Here is a 22,633-nt window from a genome sequence, read left to right on the forward strand (position 1 = left end):
CCATTACTTGTTCCCCAATATAATTACAATAAGAAAAAAGGACGACTCCATCCAACACTATAAATAAGATGGGGATAGGCTACACTCATCCACACATAGGACTGCAAAAGTGGACAACTCAAATCATGGTGCAACCTACGAGCTACATGCTCCAAATCCTGCAAATGAAGTTGCTTACAAGCTCAGAATAATAATACTAATGGAAAAGGAATATACAGGTAATAGGGAAGGGACCATACTAAGGAAAAAGTATTGCAGGGCAGTGTAGCGGAATTTGTCCATACGTCGGGTGAAGTTTCCTCCTCAAAATAAAAGTATCTGAAAAAAAATATAGATTTTAAAAATAGATTTTTGATAAGAAATAAGGATTTTTTAAAAGATAGATCGAATTTTAGGTAAGTTTTTTTATTAAGACTTGACCCAACTCGAATTTATAAAAAAATTGTTATTTTGTTGTTTTCCTTTTATTTTACTGTTATTTTTTACTATTTTACTACTATTTTATTATTATTTTGTTACTATTTTATTGTTATTATTTGAATATTGTATAACTCTTAATTTTGCTATTATTTTAGAGGTATTATTAAATTGTACTTATTTTAGTGTTATTTAAGTATAACATTTTTTAATTTATTTTTAATTCATTGAAAATATTTATTTTAATTTTTTAATATATTTTATTCTTATTTTTTTATATAAAAAATAAAATAAAAAATTTTAATACAAGCCAGGCCCAATTTAACATCTACAATTTAAATCAAGTTTGGACAAAACTTTAAACCTATTTTTTAAATCAATCTTAAATCTATCAAATAGTTTAAAATTTTATCATAATTCAATTCTAACCTTACCCATGTGTAACGGCGGATAATGATAGTGAATCCGCTAATAGCCCAGTAGCTACTGTTCTTCTTATCGAAGAAATCCAGTTCAGACCTGCAAAAATTGAGTGAGGTTAATGTTCTCAGCTACCGTCGGTTAAAGGTCATTCCTTTTTTTATCATTTTATCTATATCTTTCCACCTTCACTAAATATTTAGAACAATAAGAGTTACCCAAAATTATTTTATTGAAAGAACATTTTATTTGTTTCTAGATACAGCTAATTAAATTTGTCTTAGAATCCCGTGTTATTTATAATGTAATACATTTAACTTTTTTTTTTGTTTCATATTACAATATTATTATAATATTTAATCTAATTAATCTAACTGTTGTTACTATTTTTGCACTAACAATAGACAAACATACTGTCTATCTAAAGGGACTCTTAAATCGATCATCATTGACCGATAATAAGTTTTTTCTGTTTGTTTATAGTTTAAGTATAATTTTATTTTTGGAAATGATATTCAAATAAATTTTTAATAATATCTAATTATTATTTTCTAAATATATACTTAATATATAAAAGAGCCTTCCTTCATGACAGTGAGTCTAATTGCGTTTCTTTTTGCTAAACTGATCCCTCAACTATACTAAAATTTGAGATTTAAGGCCTTCCTATATTTTTTTTACAGTATAGTAAAATGTTAAATTTCAATTTTAATCTCTCTATTATGTTTAAATGAAAAAAAAATTGTAGAAGAGAAGAGAAAAGAGTGCTTTTGATTGGTGTAAGTAGTACAAACAAAAAAAGTAATACAACATCGATTTTAATAGCATTGTGATTGAAATAAAATTTTTAAATAGTTTAGTGATCAAATTGTAATTTTTTTAATTAAGTGACCAAAATAAATACTCATTCATAATTTAATGACTAATGATATAGTTTATCCAAAACTTTTATATTAACGAGATAATAATTCATATAACAATTTTTAAAAAAATGAGACATATAACCCATTTTTAATGGTATAAACTAAATATTTAATCCAAAAATTTGGTCTTTTTTTTGTCCCTAAACCTTTTTTCATCTATATTATTCTCAAAATTTGATAAAATTTTCTAATTTAATCTTTAAATTTAGATTTTGTTAAAGTGTGATGATGTGACTCACATATATTGTGACATATTAATGAAATTCAAGTTTGGTAATCAAGAAAAACTCTGTCGAGTTTTATAACTAATATGGACCAAAAAAAGGTTTTAGGGTCAAATTAGAAAAGATTATTTGAGGGAGTAAATATTGTTTTTTTAATTATGTTTAAAAAACTTTTATATGAATATATTATAGGTGTATATAGTTATTTTTGCTAAATACGATGGTGACAGATGAATTCCACAGAAATGTAGTATAGCGAGATCTACTCTGGACCATTAACTATAAAAACTGAAACATGAAAAGCAAAACACTGGAAAGTATTACAGCACTTGTCCCCCTCTATTTTTTGCCTCTCACAACTATCAATTTTCATTTCTTCCACTGCCATCCCTTTCCAAACCTTTCATCAACCCTGTAAAAAAAAAAAAAAGAACAAGAATGTTGCATTTGTCTGAAAAACCCCATTTCATCTACACTTGTTTGATGTTATTAGCTTGGGTTTCTCAGTATGTATCTTTAAGTACTGGGTTCGAATTGAATCATTCATTGACTTACATTTGGCCGTTGCCACATGAACTCACTTCCGGTAATGAGACACTAACTGTGAACCCAACACTGTCTTTGTCTCTGATTGGGAAAGGAGGAAACTTTAAGATTTTGAGGGAAGGATTTAGGAGATATAAAAGGATTATATTTAAACAATCTTCTGGGGTTTCAATTTTTAAGAATTTGAGACGAATTAGATCTATTTATGATATTAGTCAAATGAGGATCATTGTGAATTCAGATAGTGATGAGGTAAAGTTGGGAACTTCTCTCTCTCTCCTTTTTAAATTTCATTCAATTAAAAGTTTTTTTTTTAATATGTATTTTGATGATTGTTTTGGTTTTGATAATGGCAGCTCAAATTGGGTGTGGATGAGAGTTATACTTTGTTTATAACAAAGACTGGAGGGAAGTCTACTGCTTGGGAGGCTATAATTGAGGTAAAGTTTGGATTTTAGTTTTGGGGTTTGATTTTCATGGCTATTGCAAATCTTATTATGCTGCAAATCTGCAATTTTGGTTTCGATTTTCGATGTTTATTGTTTAATAGTGTCTTTCATGGTCATGTTTAGTGGAATTAGTTTATTGGAATTCCTAGGTGTTGAGTATGTTATGTGCATTGGCTTATTGATCGGCATCGTTGGGCGGCCGGGATAATGTTATATGTGTATGCTCAGTTTTTTATTTTTCCAATTTTCGGGTGTGAAATTCGTCTCTATTGAGCTAAATGTAGTATGTTTGCATCGAATAAACATGTGACGATGGCTGATGTTTGCTTCTCTATTGGTTTCTCTTCCTAATTTTTTGCAGGTGAATACCGTTTACGGTGCGTTAAGAGGGTTGGAGGTATGCAGTCATTCCTTTACTCGTATGATGAACTGGTTATTACATGGAACATTGTATGTGTATGTAATGATTGAGGGTATTGTTTACAGTAAAAAGCTAAGGGATCAAAAGTGTACATTCTTCTCTTTTACCACCATCCGTGTTTATTGTTGACATGCATTACATTCATCTCTTTTACAATGCTCCAGACATTCAGTCAATTGTGTGCTTACGATTATACGACTAAATCAGTGCAATTATCCAAAGCACCATGGTACATTAAAGATAAACCAAGGTTTGCATATCGTGGCCTTTTGCTCGGTAAGCAACACTCATGTTTGCAACTGAGGGAGTTACCCTATTTTCCTTCTTTTACTTAGCGACTTATATCGTATATGCAATCTGTTACAGATACATCAAGGCACTATTTTCCGGTCGATGTCATTAAGTCGATAATTGATTCAATGTCTTATGCTAAACTTGTAAGAAATGTTACTAGTTGTTTTTGTCATTTTTTGTCAGTCCGTTGGAATTCATTCGAGTCCTACAGGATCTTTTATGTCATTCTGATATTGAGTATTCAATTCAGTAGAATGTCCTTCATTGGCACATCATAGATGAGCAGTCATTTCCCCTCGAAATACCCAAATATCCAAAACTGTGGAATGGTGCTTATACGAAATGGGAGCGCTATACGGTTGAGGATGCGAGTAAAATTGTTAGGTATGGTCCATATATCTCTGCTTCGTTGTTTGTTAATTCTCGTTGTTTCGGTTTTTTTTTTTTTGCATTCATGCGTATTTAGACACACCCTAATTGTGAGTGCTTTCTATTTCTTATTTTCATGTGCCAATGTGAAGATTTGCCAAAACACGAGGTGAGGTTCGAGTTTATTAATGATTTAGATATAACATTTTATGCCGGTCTTTGAATTACTTATCCGTCGACCCTTCCTTTCTTTTCCTTTTCATTTTAGTGTAGCATTACATCATGTGCTTCTACATGCTCCGACTTGTCATTTTTCTTGAAGTACCCATTTTTGACACATATTCAAGCATGGAAATTGGGAGATGACCATCTAAGGACCTTCTGAATACATGAAAAACTTAAACGTACCTATGTCAAACACATACTTGCATCCAGCACTTACAGCTAAGTCCAAGTAACATAGATGCTGTTTAAGTGTTGGCTGAATGCTGCCTATAACGGGATAAGCTTTTTTGCTATTTTGCATGGTGAATGCAGGCATCCATGTAATGGCAGAAGTAGATGTCCCCGGTCATGCAAAGTCATGGTAAGTTGCTTTGTCTTGACAATTTTTGTCTTAGGTTGACATGGTATCATTCTATTGCAAGACTAGGAGTTTTCTTAAAACGTTTTGTCTTTCAATAAATAAATGAAAACTTTTTATTATAGTTGCATGTTGGTTTTTATATTTCTTGTTTAGTTCTATTATGTCTTTAATCGGCAGCTTTAACTGACAAGTCCCAGATTTAAACTGACCTATTTTTTTGTTTAGGGGAGTCGGCTATCCGGATCTATGGCCTTCTACTTCCTGCAGAGAACCACTTGATGTTACGAAAAATTTTACTTTTGATTTAATTTCTGGCATTTTTTCAGGTTAGCCTCCATGAAAACATTTCCACTACGTATTATTAGTATTTTTCTTCAACTCTACTAGTTTTAAGATCAAAACTAATCCGTTCAACATGCTTGTGATACAATATCATGGTTGTAACACTTGATAGTATTATGTAAACCATTTTTTTATTTGCCATTATTAACCACTCGCTTTCTTAAATTTATATTTGAGTTTGTCTTTTACAGATATCCGAAAAATCTTCCCATTTGAGCTCTTCCACCTTGGTGGCGATGAGGTTAATATAGGTCGTTGAAGTGCCTTTCTATCTCTTCCATCTCTTTGTTTAAACATGCAATAGTTCGCTTCCCACTTTTTAGTTCGAAAACATAATATCTCATGTTGTGGGACTGATGGAAACTACCTAAACCGAAACTAAATTGTATAGTCATCGAGAATTTGAGAAGTTTACCCTTTTCTTTGAACTTTTAGATGGATAGATTCATCACTGTTTCAGTTTTGATCGATGACAAAGCACAGATTGACTACATTATTTGCATTTTGTTGAATAAAGTTTAAATCGTTGACTGAAAGCTGTATCTGTCATTGACTTTGTTTCTATGTTTAAAAACGTTAAATGAACAGTTTCATTTTCCGATATCGGACTTATTTGCTTAAATCTGTGGGTTTCTTATTGTTTTGACAGGTTGCTGGAACAATACGCCCCATGTAAAGCAGTGGTATGTGCCTTAATCTTCGTCTTCGTCAACATTTTCTAATATGATGTTTCGTGATCTCTAAGTAACTGATAAATAGATCATGCTTGACAAGGATAAATAGTTAATTTAGCTGTTCACTGTTGTTGTTCTGTCTTATAAAACCATTAATCTACTGAAGACAATTTCAGGCTCAAAGATAACAATATGAAGCCTAAAGATGCATATAAATATTTCGTACTCAAGGCTCAAGAAATCGCAATCTCGAAAAACTGGACCCCAGTCAACTGGTATATCTCTATCCATGATCTACAATTGCTGTAACATTATAGGCATCACTATGTATTTTTCGATATTTCTTGCATCACAAGTTATCAGGTCTAGCCCCATTTGTACTCATCTTTTTTACCTGTAAGATATATGAATAATTGAAAAATCTGATTATTCTTCATATCAGGGAAGAGACCTTCAATGCTTTTGCCGGGAGTCTTAATCCGCAGACCGTGGTGCATAACTGGTGAGTTTTAAACTTTCTTTAACAGAAAATGTTTCTCATGCAAGAGCTGTTACTTAGTACTCCGAGCACGGATGATTTTATCAACTGCGGTAGGTTGGGTCCTGGGGTTTGTCCAAAGGCTGTCGCGAAAGGATTCAAATGCATTTTCAGTAATTCAGATGTTTGGTATCTCGACCATGTAGACGTCCCTTGGGAGCAAATCTACAATGCCGAACCACTAGAAGGAATAGATAACGAGTCCAAGCAAAAACTTGTTCTCGGAGGAGAAGTTTGTATGTGGAGTGAGATGGTTGATACATCAAACGTTCAACAAACAATTTGGCCTCGAGCTGCTGCTGCAGCAGGTATTTGACATCATTATCATATTATTACCAAAAGTTATTATTACATTAACTATACGTCCTCATATTACTTCTGTTTCGTCTTCCTATAGAACGCTTGTGGAGCACAAAGACGGCATTATCAGCCGGAAATGATACTGTATTGCATCGATTACATTACTTCCGATGCCTATTGCAAAGGCGTGGGGTTCAAGCTGCTCCAGTCACAAATTATTACGCTCGGCAACCGCCAGTTGGTCCTGACTCATGTTATTGGCAATAACTTCTATTCTTACTTGTCGGGTTACTTTAGTGTATCTGAAACTGCTTGTATCCGCTCTTATATATGTCTATAAGTACATTTTCAAATAATCCACCGGTCTTCATTTCTTATTATGCAATCTTCAGCTCGATGTTGAGAGAATTCCCGGCAAGAGTACAGCACGATTAATGCTAGTTCCGGCTAATACTTATACTCTCGAGCATGAACTCCGTTGATAAATTCGTAATTTTCGAGCTCCAGATGCATATTAATTTGTCTGCAACTAGAAAACTTTATTTCCCCCTTCATAAAGCATAGAAGATTCCCTTCTAAATTATATGGATCGACTTTTCAACAACTAGTAGGATAATGTTACCAGTTTTTTTGACTTGAGGAAAGTTTGTTCTTCGAACTCGGGTTTGACTATCGGATATGGATATGTGGTAGACACGAAAGACTTGGTATGTTTAATATTTTAAAGTTTATTCACGTATTTAGAGGGTTTTTGAGGGGTTATATGATTCATATCCATGTATCCATGTCTGAATACATGTGGTATGCATATGTCAGATACGGATGTTTTAAGAAAAACGAAAATTCCGAGCTATAATTTTGAAATGTCCACTTCAATGCCAACCTGGACTTCAGCATGGTAATGAAAATTGATGCAGACTTGGACTTGGCTTTTATTTTTCACATTGATAAACTTCATTGTTTCTTTTAATTCTATACACTAGATGTTGACTGTAGGGTCCGCAATTTGATTATTAAAGAGAAATTAATGACCAAAATTGATATTTTTCTTGAGCAAAAAAAAATACAAATTGGAAGCAGCAAAGAAAATCCTCATTTTCTAGGGTAATGAGAAAATAAAAGTTTTTTAATTGGTATAATTTCTTATTTAACCCTCTAACTTTTTAGAAAATTTATTTTAGTTTTTTTATTTAAATTTTTTGTTTCCTTTTAACCGTTGTGTTTGTATTGTTTATCAATTTACCCTCAAAATGGATAGAAAAGTTAATTTTGCTAATGTGGCAGTCCACGTATATGTCACGTTAACTTTGCTAACGTGGTAGTTCCCTCTTTTTTCCAATCCAATTCCTCCACCACCGCAAACCTCGGTTAGATTCAGGCATGATACACTTTTTAGTTGTTGGGAGAACCAAGTACTCCCTTTCGAATCCAAGAAATAGCTTTTAGAGATCTTTTTTCATTTTGGAAGATGAGCTAAACAATCAACCTATTGATATTGAAAGACCCAAAAAATTCTTTGAATGTATCATTTATGGGTCCAATAGAATTTATAGGTATAGGAAGAAGCCTTGTCAATAGAGAATGTTTCTTTGATCATATTTCAATTATTAATACGATATATAAGGACCGCTACTATAAATAGTACTATGTCCTTAATCGTGAAATATTGATTACTTGTTGAACCCTGTAAATTATATGAAAGTAGGATACTACAAATTTATAACCATACTTTTTTGCGATTTTTCTTTTGTATCCTTAAAAGCTAAAATAATTTCTTACCTAACTTATTTGTTTTAAATTGAATATAAATTAATTGATTAAAATATTTATAAAAATAGGATGATTCATATATATAATTTTTTCTATAGTTAAGGGGAGAGAATGAAATTATTTGAAATCGAGCTCAAACTCTCGTACTCACAACCACATATTTCATTAAATTAATTTATAATTTTACATATTTTTAATAATTTTATTAAAAATATAATATTTTTAATGATAAATTTTTATTTTTACCTTATCGTTTCAATTGTATTTAAATCTAGATACATAATTTAATTTTCATTAGAATAATTAATTTAACCTTCCAAAAAACAAAATCTCTTCGTCACCAAAGGAAGTCAGACTTGAGCACTATGATGAGAGGTTCAGTGTGTGTGAGAATCAGTTGTCAATGGCCAAAACTTGAAAAAGAACTTTTAAGTTATGGCAGAGAAAAAGAAGGAAAGGTGAAAAGGATGTTTCACCAACTCAGCATGAACAGCACTCCAAAGAAAACACTGATCACGTCAACTCCAATTCCTGCAAACAATATGCAACGCATGCTTTGCTTGTCATCTCAATTTACTATATATATATTTGGTTAAATTCTATTATTAGTCCTTGTACTATATATAAATTGTAAAGTTTAATTTGGTAAAAGTATTATAGAAGCCCCTATAGTAAGAGTTAGATTACATTTTGTCCCCTCTGCTAAAAATATATGTTAGATTAAAGAGAAGAATAATCATTTTGTTAAAAATTTTATCTATTTCTACTATTAAAAACTGGTTTATGCATATCAACATGAGATATATGTGATATGTCATGTGTCATTTCTGGTTATTTAGTCAACCACACCAGTTTTTAACAGTATGAATTGATGAAATTTTAATTAAAAAGACAGATTTGCTCTTGCTTTTAGTAGAGGTGGCAACATGCAATTTGATTACTAGTACAAGGTCTCAATAGTACTTTTACTAAATTAATTTTTGTATTTTAATATGATCATTTCTAGTCTCTTTACTTTTAAAATTTTAATCTGACTAAATAGTGCTTGTCAAATTTGTTGAATTTTGTTATTTCTAAAATATTATTGAAAGAATATATTATTATTTATGTAATATCATGTCAATTTGTTATTTTTACATAATACTCACATAAAAATAACATTATTTAAATTAATAGATTTAATAGTTATCATCTGAGTTAGAATTGAAAATTCCAAATTCGAAAAGTGAGGGACTAAAAATGATTAAATAGTAGAATAGGGACTAAACCCACAACTTATTGAACTAATAGCAAAATTTGACGTAATAGATTTAACTACTACCAGTTTAGGACTAAAATTTCAAATTTCCAAAAGTATAGAAATTAAATTTCCAAAATTTGAAAAGTACAAAAATAAAAATTGATCAATTTGAAAAATACAAATATTAGAATTAATCAAATAAGAGTACAAGAATTAAATTCAAAATTTACTCAAAATATAGTGACTAATATTAAAATGTTACCTATATACATTACACGTGTAAAAAAACCACACCCCCAACCTTATCCAATTCTTTAGATTCTTTTAAGCTTCATTCATTCTTTGCCACGTCGACACATATGACATTTTCAGATTTTTCATTTATATACATATATAAACACATCATATCCACTTTTTTGACTTTGTTTGAATTTAATATCTAAGTTGTGGATTAAATTTTAAGTTAGTTAATATTGATATTATTATTAGTATAAAAAGATATAAGTTTAAGGGTGAGTTTGGATGGTCGGTGTGTTTAGCTGTAGTTAGTGTAAAAATAGCGGTGGTGGTGAGATTAGATATTGTAGCGCTATTGTAGCGTTAAACAAAAAATAAACTAAACGCACTGCACTGCACCCAATTGTCCATCCAAACTAAGCCTAAGTGTGCTAAAATATATTATCTTATTTAAGAGTTGAGGAAATATTATGGTAAATTTTAGACATTATATCAAAAAGTAAAAATTAAAAAATATAATATTAAGAGAGTAAATAAAAAAATACCTAAATAAATTATCATTTTATTATTTAGTAGAAAAAGAAGCAAACATTGTGACAAGAATCTAGGTAATAGTTAATAAGGTTTTGGAACTATATGTAATTTTTTCCTGTCAGAATCAAATGTTTATGCCTACTGCTACAAGCAAACATAGGATTCTTTTAAAGGTAAATTACTAGTTCCACTCCAATTCAGAAAGAAAACAATTTACCTTACAAAAATAATTCAGAAAAAAAATAAAAAACCTGGGAAAAAGAACAGTGAAGAAATAATAATAATAATAATGGCTTTTGATTTCTGAACTTATATTTATATTTATTTCTGTCAATCATTTTTTTATTTGAATTCCACTACCGCTGACTGTCATGAACAGAAGCAGGTAGGGACTCCCACTTTAAAATGAAAATTTTTTATTTTTTATTTTTAAAATTTTATAAAATTTTAAATTAATATATAATAAAATTATAGTTTTATTAGGATTTGAGAATCGATAGTCCAAGTGACTGATAAAATCTAGACCTCCGACTCAAAAGAAGAATATTCGTCTATAGGCATAATCAGCTGAGACTTTGTAGGAAAGAAGAGTCAGTCCTAAAGTCAGAAAGGACCGCGTACTTCGCAGGCAAGCGTCTAATAAGTCGAAGGAGGTCCAGAGAATATCAGCACCAGGGATAAGGAATGTTGATATCCTCGACCCAAAGGCCAAGATAAAATAGTAACTCTATTATGAGTTGTAATAGTAGCAGTAGTGATGTGTATAAACACCCCCTGTATTTCCTTTAATAAAATATGAGAAAATATTATTTAACAAATTTAATTCCAAAAATGATAATTTTTTATTTATTTTTTAATTTTTATAAAAATATATACTTTAATCTGTATCTCCCAAAAAAAAATTTACTACACCTCTAATCATAAACCAAATAGACAATTTGCAAGGTAGTCGATGTTATACCGAGAAATATTTATTTTTTGTTGTACTTTATTGATATTTTTAAATATTTTCCTATATAATATATATACACATATAAATATATTTTAATGACATACGTGTGTGTATATATATATATAAATTTTAAAAGGTTACAATTTGTTCTAAGTCCCCATATTTTTAGCATGTTTGGAATTTAATTAATCTATTTTTATTTCAAGGAAGTTAGGGCCATTTTTTATGGGCGTTTATTTCCTGTATAGTGCGTTTAGTTTTTATTTCATGTTACAGTATCGCTATAGTATCTAATTTTATTGCCACTGTTGTTTTTACACTAACTGGAGGTAAACGTCTCGCACAAAAAAGCAAGTCATTTTTTCTAATTGTTAACAACTTTAAAATTCTTTTTGTTAAATCCAAGTTCAATTTTATGTCAATTTTTTAGCTACACAATTATCAAGTGAGTATTTTTTTATTATTTTCAGATGTCACACCAACAAATTTAACAACAAAATTTTAACAATATTAACAATTGGATCTGAAATTTGAAATCTGAAAAATAAAGAAACTAAATTCTTAAAAATAGAAGTACAAGAACTAAATTCTAAATTTACGAAAAGTACTAGAACTTATAACATATTTTAACCATTTAAAAATTCTTACTTAATTTAATATTTTATTTCTAAATGTAATTATATAAATAAAAATATTAATATAAAAAATTTATATTTATATTTGAAATATTAAAATCTTATATTCACTTGTACAAATCCACATTAATCAAATCAGGTTAAAATTTTAAATTTTAAATTTTGATTAAAATAGAATAAAACTATTTGATACCGATTTAAGATTTGAACAATATATATTAATCGATACAAGGTATACTGAAATCGTATAGACCATCATTATTAACAATATAATGTTATAAAAAAAATAGAAAAAAGAAATTGAATAAAAATCAGGTTTATACATTTTTTTTCTTAATATGTTGAAAAAAATTTAAATTGTTTAATGTTTACATTTTCTGTCAATTTGGTCTTTATCTTTTTTAGTTAAATTTAATCATCAGTCTTTCAGAAAAAGTCCAATTGCTTTTTAAATGAAAATAATATCTAAAACATTAATTTTTTTTAATGATGATAGTGTGACAATTCATGTGTGCTTCATATTAACATGACATTATTTGTCTTATATATCACTTTAACAAATAATTAAAAATTATAATAAAAATTTAAAAACAAAAATTATATAAAATTCATAAAAAATTAAAAACTTAGCATGAAGTATGAGGGCGACAGCGAGGACTGGCAAGCCGCTCACCCCCTAAATTTAGAAATTTAAAATTTGACCCTTTTAAAATCTATGAAGTTTTAAATTAATGCATAGTAAAATTGCACTTTGATCTTCAAAAATGATAAATTTTTTATTTAATTTTTTAAAAAATTATAAATATATAAACTATTAAAATAGTAAAATTATATTTTAGCTATCATAAAATTATACAACTTGATGTTGGCCTCTTCAAAAAAACTTTTCTTACTTCACCCCTGATTAAGTATATGTGGATTGCCATGCAAACTACCGTTTTTAAATATTTAACGTTTTAGTTAGTATTTTAGTTAAAAAACAATTTGAATCTTTTCGAAAGGCTAAGAGCCAAATTTAGCTCAAAAGAAAAAAGAATAAAAATTAAATTGATGAAAAGATGTAAACGTTAAGAACTAGATTTAACATTATATCAAAAATAAATAAATTACTGTATTCAAAGAGAAAAAGTAAATAAAACAAAAGGTTGGTGGAAAATTGGGAGATAAGGAGAGTTAAAAAGTTGGTTTATTCACGAGATATGTATGGCTTACTACACTTTTGAGCAAATAAAAGTGGGTTTATTCAAAATGTCAAACCATTTAAGGTTTTCTTTTCATAAAAGAAAATTTATAAATGTTGGTACCACTCCTATCCAATCTTGTTACATAAAAAAAATCTATACTTTATCAATTGAGTCTTAATTTGATTGGCATTAATCTTGTTGTCAGTGTAGGAGGACGTGAATTTGAGTGCGCTGAAGCACATTATCCTCCTATTTAAGAATTAAAGAAGAGTTATGGGTAGTTCTCGTCATTGTATAAAAAGATAGATATGATAAGAACATATATTAGGATTAATGTTAAAAAAAGGTATCCACACTTCAAATTCTTATTTTTTATTTTTCATAATAATATATGACCATTTCGAGGATATCTAGTTTTTGGGGAAAAATGGTTAGAATATTTTATAAGTTATTGTAATTTTTTTATAAATTTTGAATTTAGTACTTTTATTTTTATTTTTAGGAATTTAGTCATTTTATTTTCAGATTTGAAAATTCAAGTCAAACTGTTAACATTACTAAAATTATTTTGTTAAACTTTGATTCATTACAAGTCATTTTTTTAATTACATTACTATCAAGTGAGTTTTTTTTTTCATTTCAAATGTCATATAAACAAATTTAACAAAATAATAATAATAGTGGAAACATCTAAATCTGAATTTTAAAATCTGAAAAGTAGAAAGATTAAATTCCTGAAAATAAAAATACATGAATTAAGTTCTAAGTTTAAGAAGAGTATAGAGACTTATGACATACTTTAATCAAAATATTTCCAAGGCCAATATTTTTTCCAAGTTACTTCTTTTAGAAAATTTCACGTGTCTTGTTTTTTTTAACATTATATATATACACACATTGACATTTTTATATTGTTGGACAAATATTATACTTCATTTTTTTTTCTTTTTAAATATGTAAAAAAGAAACTATTCAGCTGCATGCTCCCTTCAAGTATCCTCCTACGGTGAGATTGGTTCTCATTCAATCTACAATGGCAACTATCTCGAAGTATTTCATGCAATGTTATATGCTCCCTTTAAGCATCCTTACTCAACTAGATCGCATCAATAGAAATTTCCTATAGGTGGTAGTGAGCATGCGAGACATGGTTATCTTGTCAAGTGTAAGACAATTTCTTGGCCCAAAGCTAATGGAGTGTTAGGAATCTCCTTCACTAAACGAAAAAGTCAGGTTCTTCTAGTGAAATTGGGTTAGTGTCTTATTTAGGAAAAGGACATGTTCTGGGCCAGAACACTTGTTGCAAAATACTTTTAGGTCCACCGTAGCCTTCAATGAACAAAAAAATATTTCTAGTTTGGGCCTTTTTTGCGAAAGATTAGCATGATCCTCGAATCATAGCTATAATGGGTTATCTATAATGAAAGATTCGTCAATTTCTGGCATGACAACTAGTTGGGTTCAAACCCCTTAAGAAAATTAACCAATGGCCCAGTGGCCTCCTCGGAAGATTCCTTAACCTTTGAACAAGTTAGAGATAGGTGGTTGGACCTCGACCCAAGCTCTATTTCACTTCAATGACCTTTCTAAGTACCCTTATCCTTAGCCATATACCAGGAGATGAAATAGGGTTCCTCTAGGTAATCGCAAGAGTTTGTGGAACTTGATATGGAAAGCCAAATTACCTCCAAATTTAAAGTTTTTTCCTCTAGAAATGTGGTATTGAAGCCCTTCCCTCTAAACAAATTATGGCTTGTTGTAGAATGGTTATTTCATATCTTTGCCCTTTTTGCTCTAGCAACCTTGAAAGTATCCAACACTTACTCCAGGATTACCTTTGTACAAAGCAATTACGAGTATCTGTTTATGCTGTACCGACCCGTTTTTAGTAAAATCAGAACAGTGGTTTCAAGACCACAAATATGAAGTCGTAAAATTTATTTTAATATTATTTTAATATCTAAAGCATGTTAGAATTATGGTATAAAAATTTCATTAAGAAATTTTACCGTTTGTATGCTCAATTTGTGAAAAAAAGACTAAATCGCACAAAGTGTAAAAGTTGTGTTCTAGTAGCTAAAGGTGTTAAATAGCTATAGAACCTTAAAGTGGAAGTCCTTATGTGGTAATTAGACCACTAATTGAGTTAGTGGATGTGCATGGCATGGTATTTGTGAAAATTTTAAAGTCAGGTAAGGGTAAAATGGTAATTAGGTAATAAAAACTAATTAAATAAAATAGCACAAAGTGGTCATCATTCTCTTTCATTTTCCACCGAAAATTTTAGCAAGAAACACCATTTTTGGAGCTTCAAATTTCAGCTATTTTTTTCCCTTGCATGTAAGTGATTTTGGTGTTCGTTTTTAATGATTTTTACATTTTTAGGATTGTTGTTGCTTAACCTAATTAAATAGGGGACCAATTTGCAAAATGATTGAAAACCTAGGGTTTTACCATGAGAACATGTTAGTTATTTTTGAATTTTAATGGAAGAAAATGAATCTTGATTGTTAAATAAACAACTTTTGTTAAGTGTATTTTGTTGAAATTGTCAAATAGGGGCTAAATTGATAAATGTAAAAATTGTGTGTTAAATATGTGAAATTGGGAATTATATGGGCTGCTATGAGAACCTATAAAATTCGGCTAGGCTTGGGTGTAGAGAAATTTGCATGAATTTCATTTTACGAGCCTAGGGGCTAAATTGTAAAAAAAGTCAAATATTTAGGGGCAAAATAGTAATTTTACCATAATATGGAATTGGATTAAATTGAATAAAATAAATATTAAATTATTTAAATTCTATTATATATAGATCAAGAAAAGCCATGTTCAAATTTAGATCAGGGGAAATATAAAGTAGTGGATTGATCGGTTGATTTCTCCGTATAAATTTGAGGTAAGTTCATATGTTAATAAGCATTAAATTATATACATTTAAATGCTTTATTATTATAATTGTAATGATACGACTCTACAGAAATACTCAACGAAGATTCGACGATATATGGATTTGATCCTAGTTGAACCTTAGGAATAGATAGGATACAAATGACATGTTAGTAGGGGTTACCGTGATTTTGGGTGCTGGTCTTGTACGTCTTACCAATGGTTGAGTTTACGGCATGTATTGCGGTTACTTTACAGCTTGTGTGAGCTACACCATATAGTTACGTCTTGATTGACAGCTTGTGTGAGCAGACCCAGTGATGACTCGAGAATGAGCATCTATATGAGATATGAGATAGAGGTGGTTTCAACCACGTATTGGCACATAGTGTGTGAGATACCCGAGTATCTGATAGTATTTCCAGATGGTTCAATAAGCACAGATGATGGTACAAGGTTATATGAGTTTTTACAAACTAGTACAGGTATTCATGTGAAATATGGGAAGTAATTCATATTTGATGTATTTATACATGGCTAACGTAATTGTGATTATGTGTTAGGCTTTGGGCCGAATTGGTATTTACCTATGTTTTAATTATGCTTATCTAAATTGTGGATGATTTGGTAAGTTGTATTTATTAGTTATACAAACTTACTAAGCTTAATTGCTTACTCCGTTTTAATTTTCGTGTTTTTTTAGTGATTCGATAACTCGCTCAGTTTGGAAGTTGTCGAAGATCACGTTGCACTATCAACTCTTATGTTGGTACTTTGGACTTTATATTTTGGGTTAAATGGCATGTATAGGTATTTTGGCTAAAGTGACCTATATGTTTGGTTGTGTATTTAGCCAATTGATTTGACTTGAAAATGATATATGTTTTGATATGTAAATAGGTGTAAATGGCCTTATGGTATGTTGGTTATAATTGCTATATGTATGCTTTGTTTTGTAAATTGGTATTTAAGGCACCAAATGGTTGAAGTTGAGAATGTGTATGCATGCTAAGTTAGGCACAATGTCTTATATATGTAATTGACCATTTAGGCAGACTTTAAAAGTATATTTGGTATGTTTATAAGTGGTCAAATGAAAGTGCTAATGGATATCATGTTGTATGTGTGGATAGTACATGTTATAAACTTGATATTGGTTGGTTTTGAGTGCCTATTTATGCCATGATTGTATGTGCATTGTTGAGCTTAGGTTGGTACCACATTGGGTGAGAAATATAGCCTGGAAAATAGCCTATTTTCGTCCACACGGGCAAAGACACAGGCGTGTGTCTCATCCGTGTATGACACACAGCCAGGTGACATGGTCCTGTGTCCCCTGATACTTCTTTAGAAATCAAGTCAGTAGCTTCACACGACCTAGCACACGGGTGTGTGGCTTCGTCGTGTGGCACAAGTCAGTATACCCTCCAGTTTTCGCACGGCCTGGCATACAGGCGTGTGGTTGGCCGTGTGACCCAAGTTAGTGAGTTATACGGGGTCGGACATAGGCTAGGAAATGGCCGTGTGTCCCTTGCACTTTGAAAAATTTCAATGTTTTTCTAAAAATTTATTGAGTATTCGGTTTAGTCTCGAACCGATTTTAATGTTTATTTGAAGCCTCGAATGCTTGTATTAGAGACTGTATGAATGTACATGAATGGTTTTTTATTTGAATGATAATTGATTATGAAATGTATGATTGTTTAAGTTATAAGTCTGATAATGCTTCGTAACTGTGTTCCGGCATCGGGTACGGGTTAGAGGTGTTACATATGGTTATTTCCATTTCACACCCGTTATTTAAGATGATTGGGACGATTGGTTTGAGGTTAATGTCTCAACCAAAATTTGGATGAAGAGTTCCCAAATCTATTTGGCCTATCTTAATTACATTTAGCTTATAGGGAATTTTTTTATGTTCGAACGCCTTGGTTTTCAGTCAAAATAAACGATTAGGGAGATTTATTCAAAGAGTCCTTATGAATGCTAGCGAATTTGTTGTTCTTTCCCCCCTGTGAAATTGAAAGGTCTCCATGATTTTGTCACTGTCTCTTAGAAACCTCCTCTACACGGTTGGTTTAAACTAAACACGGATAGTTCCATCTTTGGGTAATCCGAGTAAGATGGGTGCAGGGGCCTTATTTGAGACCATTATGGTAATTGGATTGTTAGGGACTTTCGCCATATCCCTAGAGCAAGTAGTGTTGAAGCGAACCTTTGAGCTTTGCATGATGATCTTATCTTAGCCTGAGAGTTTAATATCTCAAACCTTGAAATTGAAGTGGATGCTACTCTTGTGATTTATTTTATGGAAAGTGTTTCTAACCATAACATTTTGCTATTTCTTTTGATTGATGAGTGCAGGACGCTCCTCTATTTTATGAGTTGTAGCTTGTTGACGCATGTCTTTTGTGAAGGGAACAAATGTGCGAATGCATTAACTCGTTTGAAGAGTATTTTTTTAATCTTTTTCTCCCTTAGATAATCCTTCTTTTAATGTCTTGTTCTATATTAGCTTTAATCCACCTAGTTGCTTAATTCATCTACTTCTAGATGATGCCCAAGACAGTTACGTATTGAATTTTAAGTTGGTTTCTTAGTAAAATATAGTTCCCTTTTCGAAAAAAAATTGTTCAATTGTAAAAAAATCAAAGTGTGTGTACCATATTTAAAAAAAAAAGTCAAATCAAAGTAGGGCATTTTACAAGGAAAATCCATTTTTTTTTCTAAAATTATGGAAATAGATTGACTTTTTAATTATTTACCGGACTAGGCCGTTTTTCCTAAAATAGCGTCCACGTCAGTACGACTTTATTGTCCATGTCAGCAAAACGCTCCCCCAGGGAAGCGTTTTGTCCACATCAGCAGAAATCGCGTCCTTGAAGGCGCGCTTTGCTGACGTGGACAAAATGCTTCCCTGGGGAAGCGTTTTTGCCCGTTCAACGGTCAGAAAAAAAAACTATAAAATGGCCCCCTAATTCATTTTTTCACACAAATCACTCTCAAATTCTCTAATTCTCTCAAAATTTCAATCCCCTCTATTTTTCACACAATTCTTTGTTTAATCTTGATTTTCTTTCAATATTCCCTTAAAAAATCTATCAATTTTTAGTGAAAATTTCTTAAAATTCCATCAAAATTTTACCAAATTTCTCTGTTTAAAATTTTTGTTGAATTTAATTTTTTTAAATTAAAAAAATACCATCGTGCTAGCAATGGCCAGAGAACTAATCCGTCTTGATAATAAGCACATCTCCGTTGAGCAAATGAAAATGGTAAGTGATACTTTAATTTATTTATGCAAATTTAATTTTCATTTATGCAAATTTAATTTTTTAAATTTAATTTTCAGTTATGATGTTTGCATTAATTAATTTATGCAATTTTAATTAATTTTTGTTTTATAATATTTTATAATAGTCTGTAGATCGGGTGTTAGAATGTTACATTCGTAATATGCCTAATCCTCCATCGCTCTTGATCGAGAATTACTTGCGGGAAGTGGGATTCTGGCACGTGGCCACAATAGGCCGGGGGTGCAAGTTGGACCCGAAACTAATCAGTGCGTTGATAGAGAGGTGGAGACCCGAGACGCATACTTTTCATCTTCCATGCGGAGAATGTACTATCACTCTGCAAGACGTGCATTTGCAATTGGGATTGCCGGTGGATGGGTACGCAGTCACTGGATCCGCATCATCTAGTGATTGGAGCACCGTATGCTACGAGCTTTTGGGTGCTATATCGGATTATATTAACGGAGGTCGAATCTAGATGGGCTGGTTACGGACACATTCCCGGAGTCAGATAATGATTCGACAGAACTCGAAAGAATACGATATGCTCGGGCATACATTCTCGAGATTATTGGAGGTTATCTGATGCCGGACTTGTCACGAAACCTTGTACATCTGAGATGGCTGTTGAAACTTGTAGATTTTAGAGCAACCGGCGAATTGAGTTGGGGTCTGCCGTGTTGGCAAAGTTGTACAAGGAAATGTGCGGTGCGATGCTACCGAACAAAGCCAAAATAGGAGGTTGTCTATCACTACTGCAATCATGGGCACGGTTTCGCTTTCTATTTTTACGCCCTCGAGTGGACCATCCATATACATTTCCATTAATAATGAGGTAAATTTATATTATATTTTACAATTATTACGTAGATTTAGTATATAATTGTTGTATGCTAAAAAATTATTTAATTAGGTGGAACCGTTCGGCGAGTTATGTCGGAATACCCAACTCTCTCGAAGATATACGGCTTCTATTAGACCAACGATCGGATACACAAGTAAGTATTAAATAAATTATATATAATTAATAAAATAGTCATTTCATATTTAGTACTTAGTGTTTAGTATTATGTATATAAGTAATATTTTTATCATGTTCATATAGTTTGAATGGACACCATACGACGATCCGGCAATTTGGGCAGTAATTCCGGATTAATACGTTCAAAATCCGAACGCTTGGCATGTGAAGGTCCCATTGGTGAACTATGCTATGGTCGAGATGCACTAATCAGACAGAGTATTGCGACAATTTGGATTTTGACAACCGATTCCCGTGGCACCCGGGGTGTTTGATAAAGAGCATAAAGTCGACTTACGGCTATTGAATATGGATTGGTCGAGATACTGGTCAGGCTATATCGAAATGTGGGAAAATCGGTATGATTATATACCTACTCGGGAACCAATTATTGTTCCAGAGTTAGCATGCGTACCAGAATACATGCCATGGTTTAGGATCCATGGCAAGCTATATTTAATGTCGGAAGAGGAGAGACGACGTCAAATTCGTGTTCAAAGAGAACAATGGGGCCCTTTAAATCCAAGAAGAAGGGACGACGATGCAGGCCCATCAACAGTGCCCATACAATCATCAAGCCCATCAACAGCGCCACCACAATCACCGGGCCCAACAGTTCAACAGACGACACCCACATCACAGCCTTTTCCTAGTCCTAAGTCAGGTACGTATCCTATCCCTTATATGTATCCTAACCCTTTTATGTTTCCTTTTCCTAGTCCTATGGCAGGTTAGAATCCATGGCCTGGTTTATCTCCGTTCCCGATTACTCCGAGTCAACTGCCAATCTATAGACCGTCGTCGTATGAGGGATCGCAAGAGACGCCATCGGGGGGCTCTTCTTTCTACCAATCCCCATCACCTTACTGGGTTCAAACACCTTCTTCATGGGTGATGCAAACACCACCGTAGTCATTATTCTATCAAGGTGGGTCAAGCTCTCAACACCCACAACCAGATCCCCTGGCGGATGAACCACAACCGCTGTCGGAAGCCGAACCAAGGAGGAATCTAGCACGGACTCGTCGACGACCCCCGTGTGGCACTAATTCTGACCGTCACGGACATTGAATTTTTTTAATATATGTGTACAAAATTTTTATATTGTTTAATTTGAATAAAATAAAATTTCTTTTGAATAAGGCAATTGTAAATTATATGTCTTAAAAACCCAATTGTACAAACTTTTTATATTGTTTAATTTTTATTTTTATTTATATTTTCTTTATTTGATTATATATGTCTTAAAAAACTATTTCTATATTTACCTCATTTGACCTCTCTCACCAACCCTACAATAACCCTTTTTTTTATCTCAATAAAATCAAACAAAAATACTCGATTGAATGATAAACATCATATTTGTGAAGAAAAGGAGGATTATAAATTTTTTTTATCATTCATAAATGCTAACCTTGAAGGTTTACATATTTATCAATTTGATGAATTTCGTCATTCTTATAGATAATTAAAAATATATAAATAATTATACAAAATTAATAAAATTAATAAAATAAATTTTTTTCAAAATTTTAAAAAAATCATAAATATTATAAAATATTCATAAAAAAATTCTAAACATATAACTAATAACTAATAACTATAATCCATCAATACATGTATTCCAACAAAAATTGAGGGTAATCTTTGAGCTAATTAATTACATCTCAGTCATGTCTCGATGTCTTACTTGTATTTGATCGACATAGTTATTATGTAAAATAAAATAAATTACTATATTTTTATTAAAATAGAAAGTATTGTTTCGTTTGATAGAATAAAAGTTTGATATATTCCAATAAAAGACTAAATTGAATAAAAATAAAACTTTAGGGGCAACCCTGTAAAATAAAAGTAAAAGTTTGATACATTTTATTTAATAAAATATAAATAATACAACATAATTTTTTATGACAACTATCAACTATTTCGATTAGGACATGATCTACTTGTATGTCCTGGGTTCCTACAGTATTCGCATAATTTCTGTTGATTGGTTGTTTCTCGGATATCCATATCGGTACGTATTCTAGTCGAGCAAGATCGACCCTTTAGTTTGAGACGCAATTCTCTATCCGGTAATAGCTTAAACGGAGTAAGCGATACAGGTGGCCACTTACGTTCATCTAGGACAGGTGGAAATACATGTCTTCACATGTTGTACATGGTTTGTATTCTGTACACTTCGTCGACGTATCTCATAGGATCTATATGCAGATTCTGACAAGCTGCAATTACATGACTGCATGGATAACGAAGTGCGTCAAATCTCCCACAGTCGCAAGTTCTATTTCTCAAGTGTACACGATATTTAAAAGATAGTTCCCTTTTCGAAAAAAATTGTTCAATTGTAAAAAAATCAAAGTGTATGT

General features: G+C 31.3%; 1 protein-coding gene and 1 long non-coding RNA gene across 2 annotated transcripts; both read left to right on the forward strand.

Moving 5' to 3' along the window:
• Nucleotides 1-2,302: 2,302 nt before the first annotated feature.
• Nucleotides 2,303-6,859, forward strand: LOC107897784 (beta-hexosaminidase 1). The gene is made up of 15 exons (XM_016823355.2): nucleotides 2,303-2,782; nucleotides 2,887-2,970; nucleotides 3,341-3,376; nucleotides 3,565-3,676; nucleotides 3,767-3,837; nucleotides 3,948-4,078; nucleotides 4,216-4,232; nucleotides 4,601-4,649; nucleotides 4,875-4,975; nucleotides 5,183-5,242; nucleotides 5,641-5,674; nucleotides 5,842-5,940; nucleotides 6,108-6,167; nucleotides 6,261-6,511; nucleotides 6,601-6,859. The coding sequence occupies exons 1-15, from the start codon at nucleotides 2,423-2,425 to the stop codon at nucleotides 6,768-6,770; spliced, it is 1,635 nt and encodes a 544-aa protein (XP_016678844.1). The 5' UTR covers nucleotides 2,303-2,422; the 3' UTR covers nucleotides 6,771-6,859.
• An 11,116-nt stretch (nucleotides 6,860-17,975) lies between these two features.
• Nucleotides 17,976-21,366, forward strand: LOC121207755 (uncharacterized). Its single transcript, XR_005902867.1, has 4 exons — nucleotides 17,976-19,219; nucleotides 19,365-20,075; nucleotides 20,154-20,238; nucleotides 20,346-21,366. It is a non-coding gene; the product is annotated as an uncharacterized lncRNA (long non-coding RNA).
• The last annotated feature ends 1,267 nt before the right edge of the window (nucleotides 21,367-22,633 follow it).

This window comes from Gossypium hirsutum, chromosome A10 (genome assembly GCF_007990345.1).
Source record: "Gossypium hirsutum isolate 1008001.06 chromosome A10, Gossypium_hirsutum_v2.1, whole genome shotgun sequence".
NCBI lineage: Eukaryota > Viridiplantae > Streptophyta > Magnoliopsida > Malvales > Malvaceae > Gossypium > Gossypium hirsutum.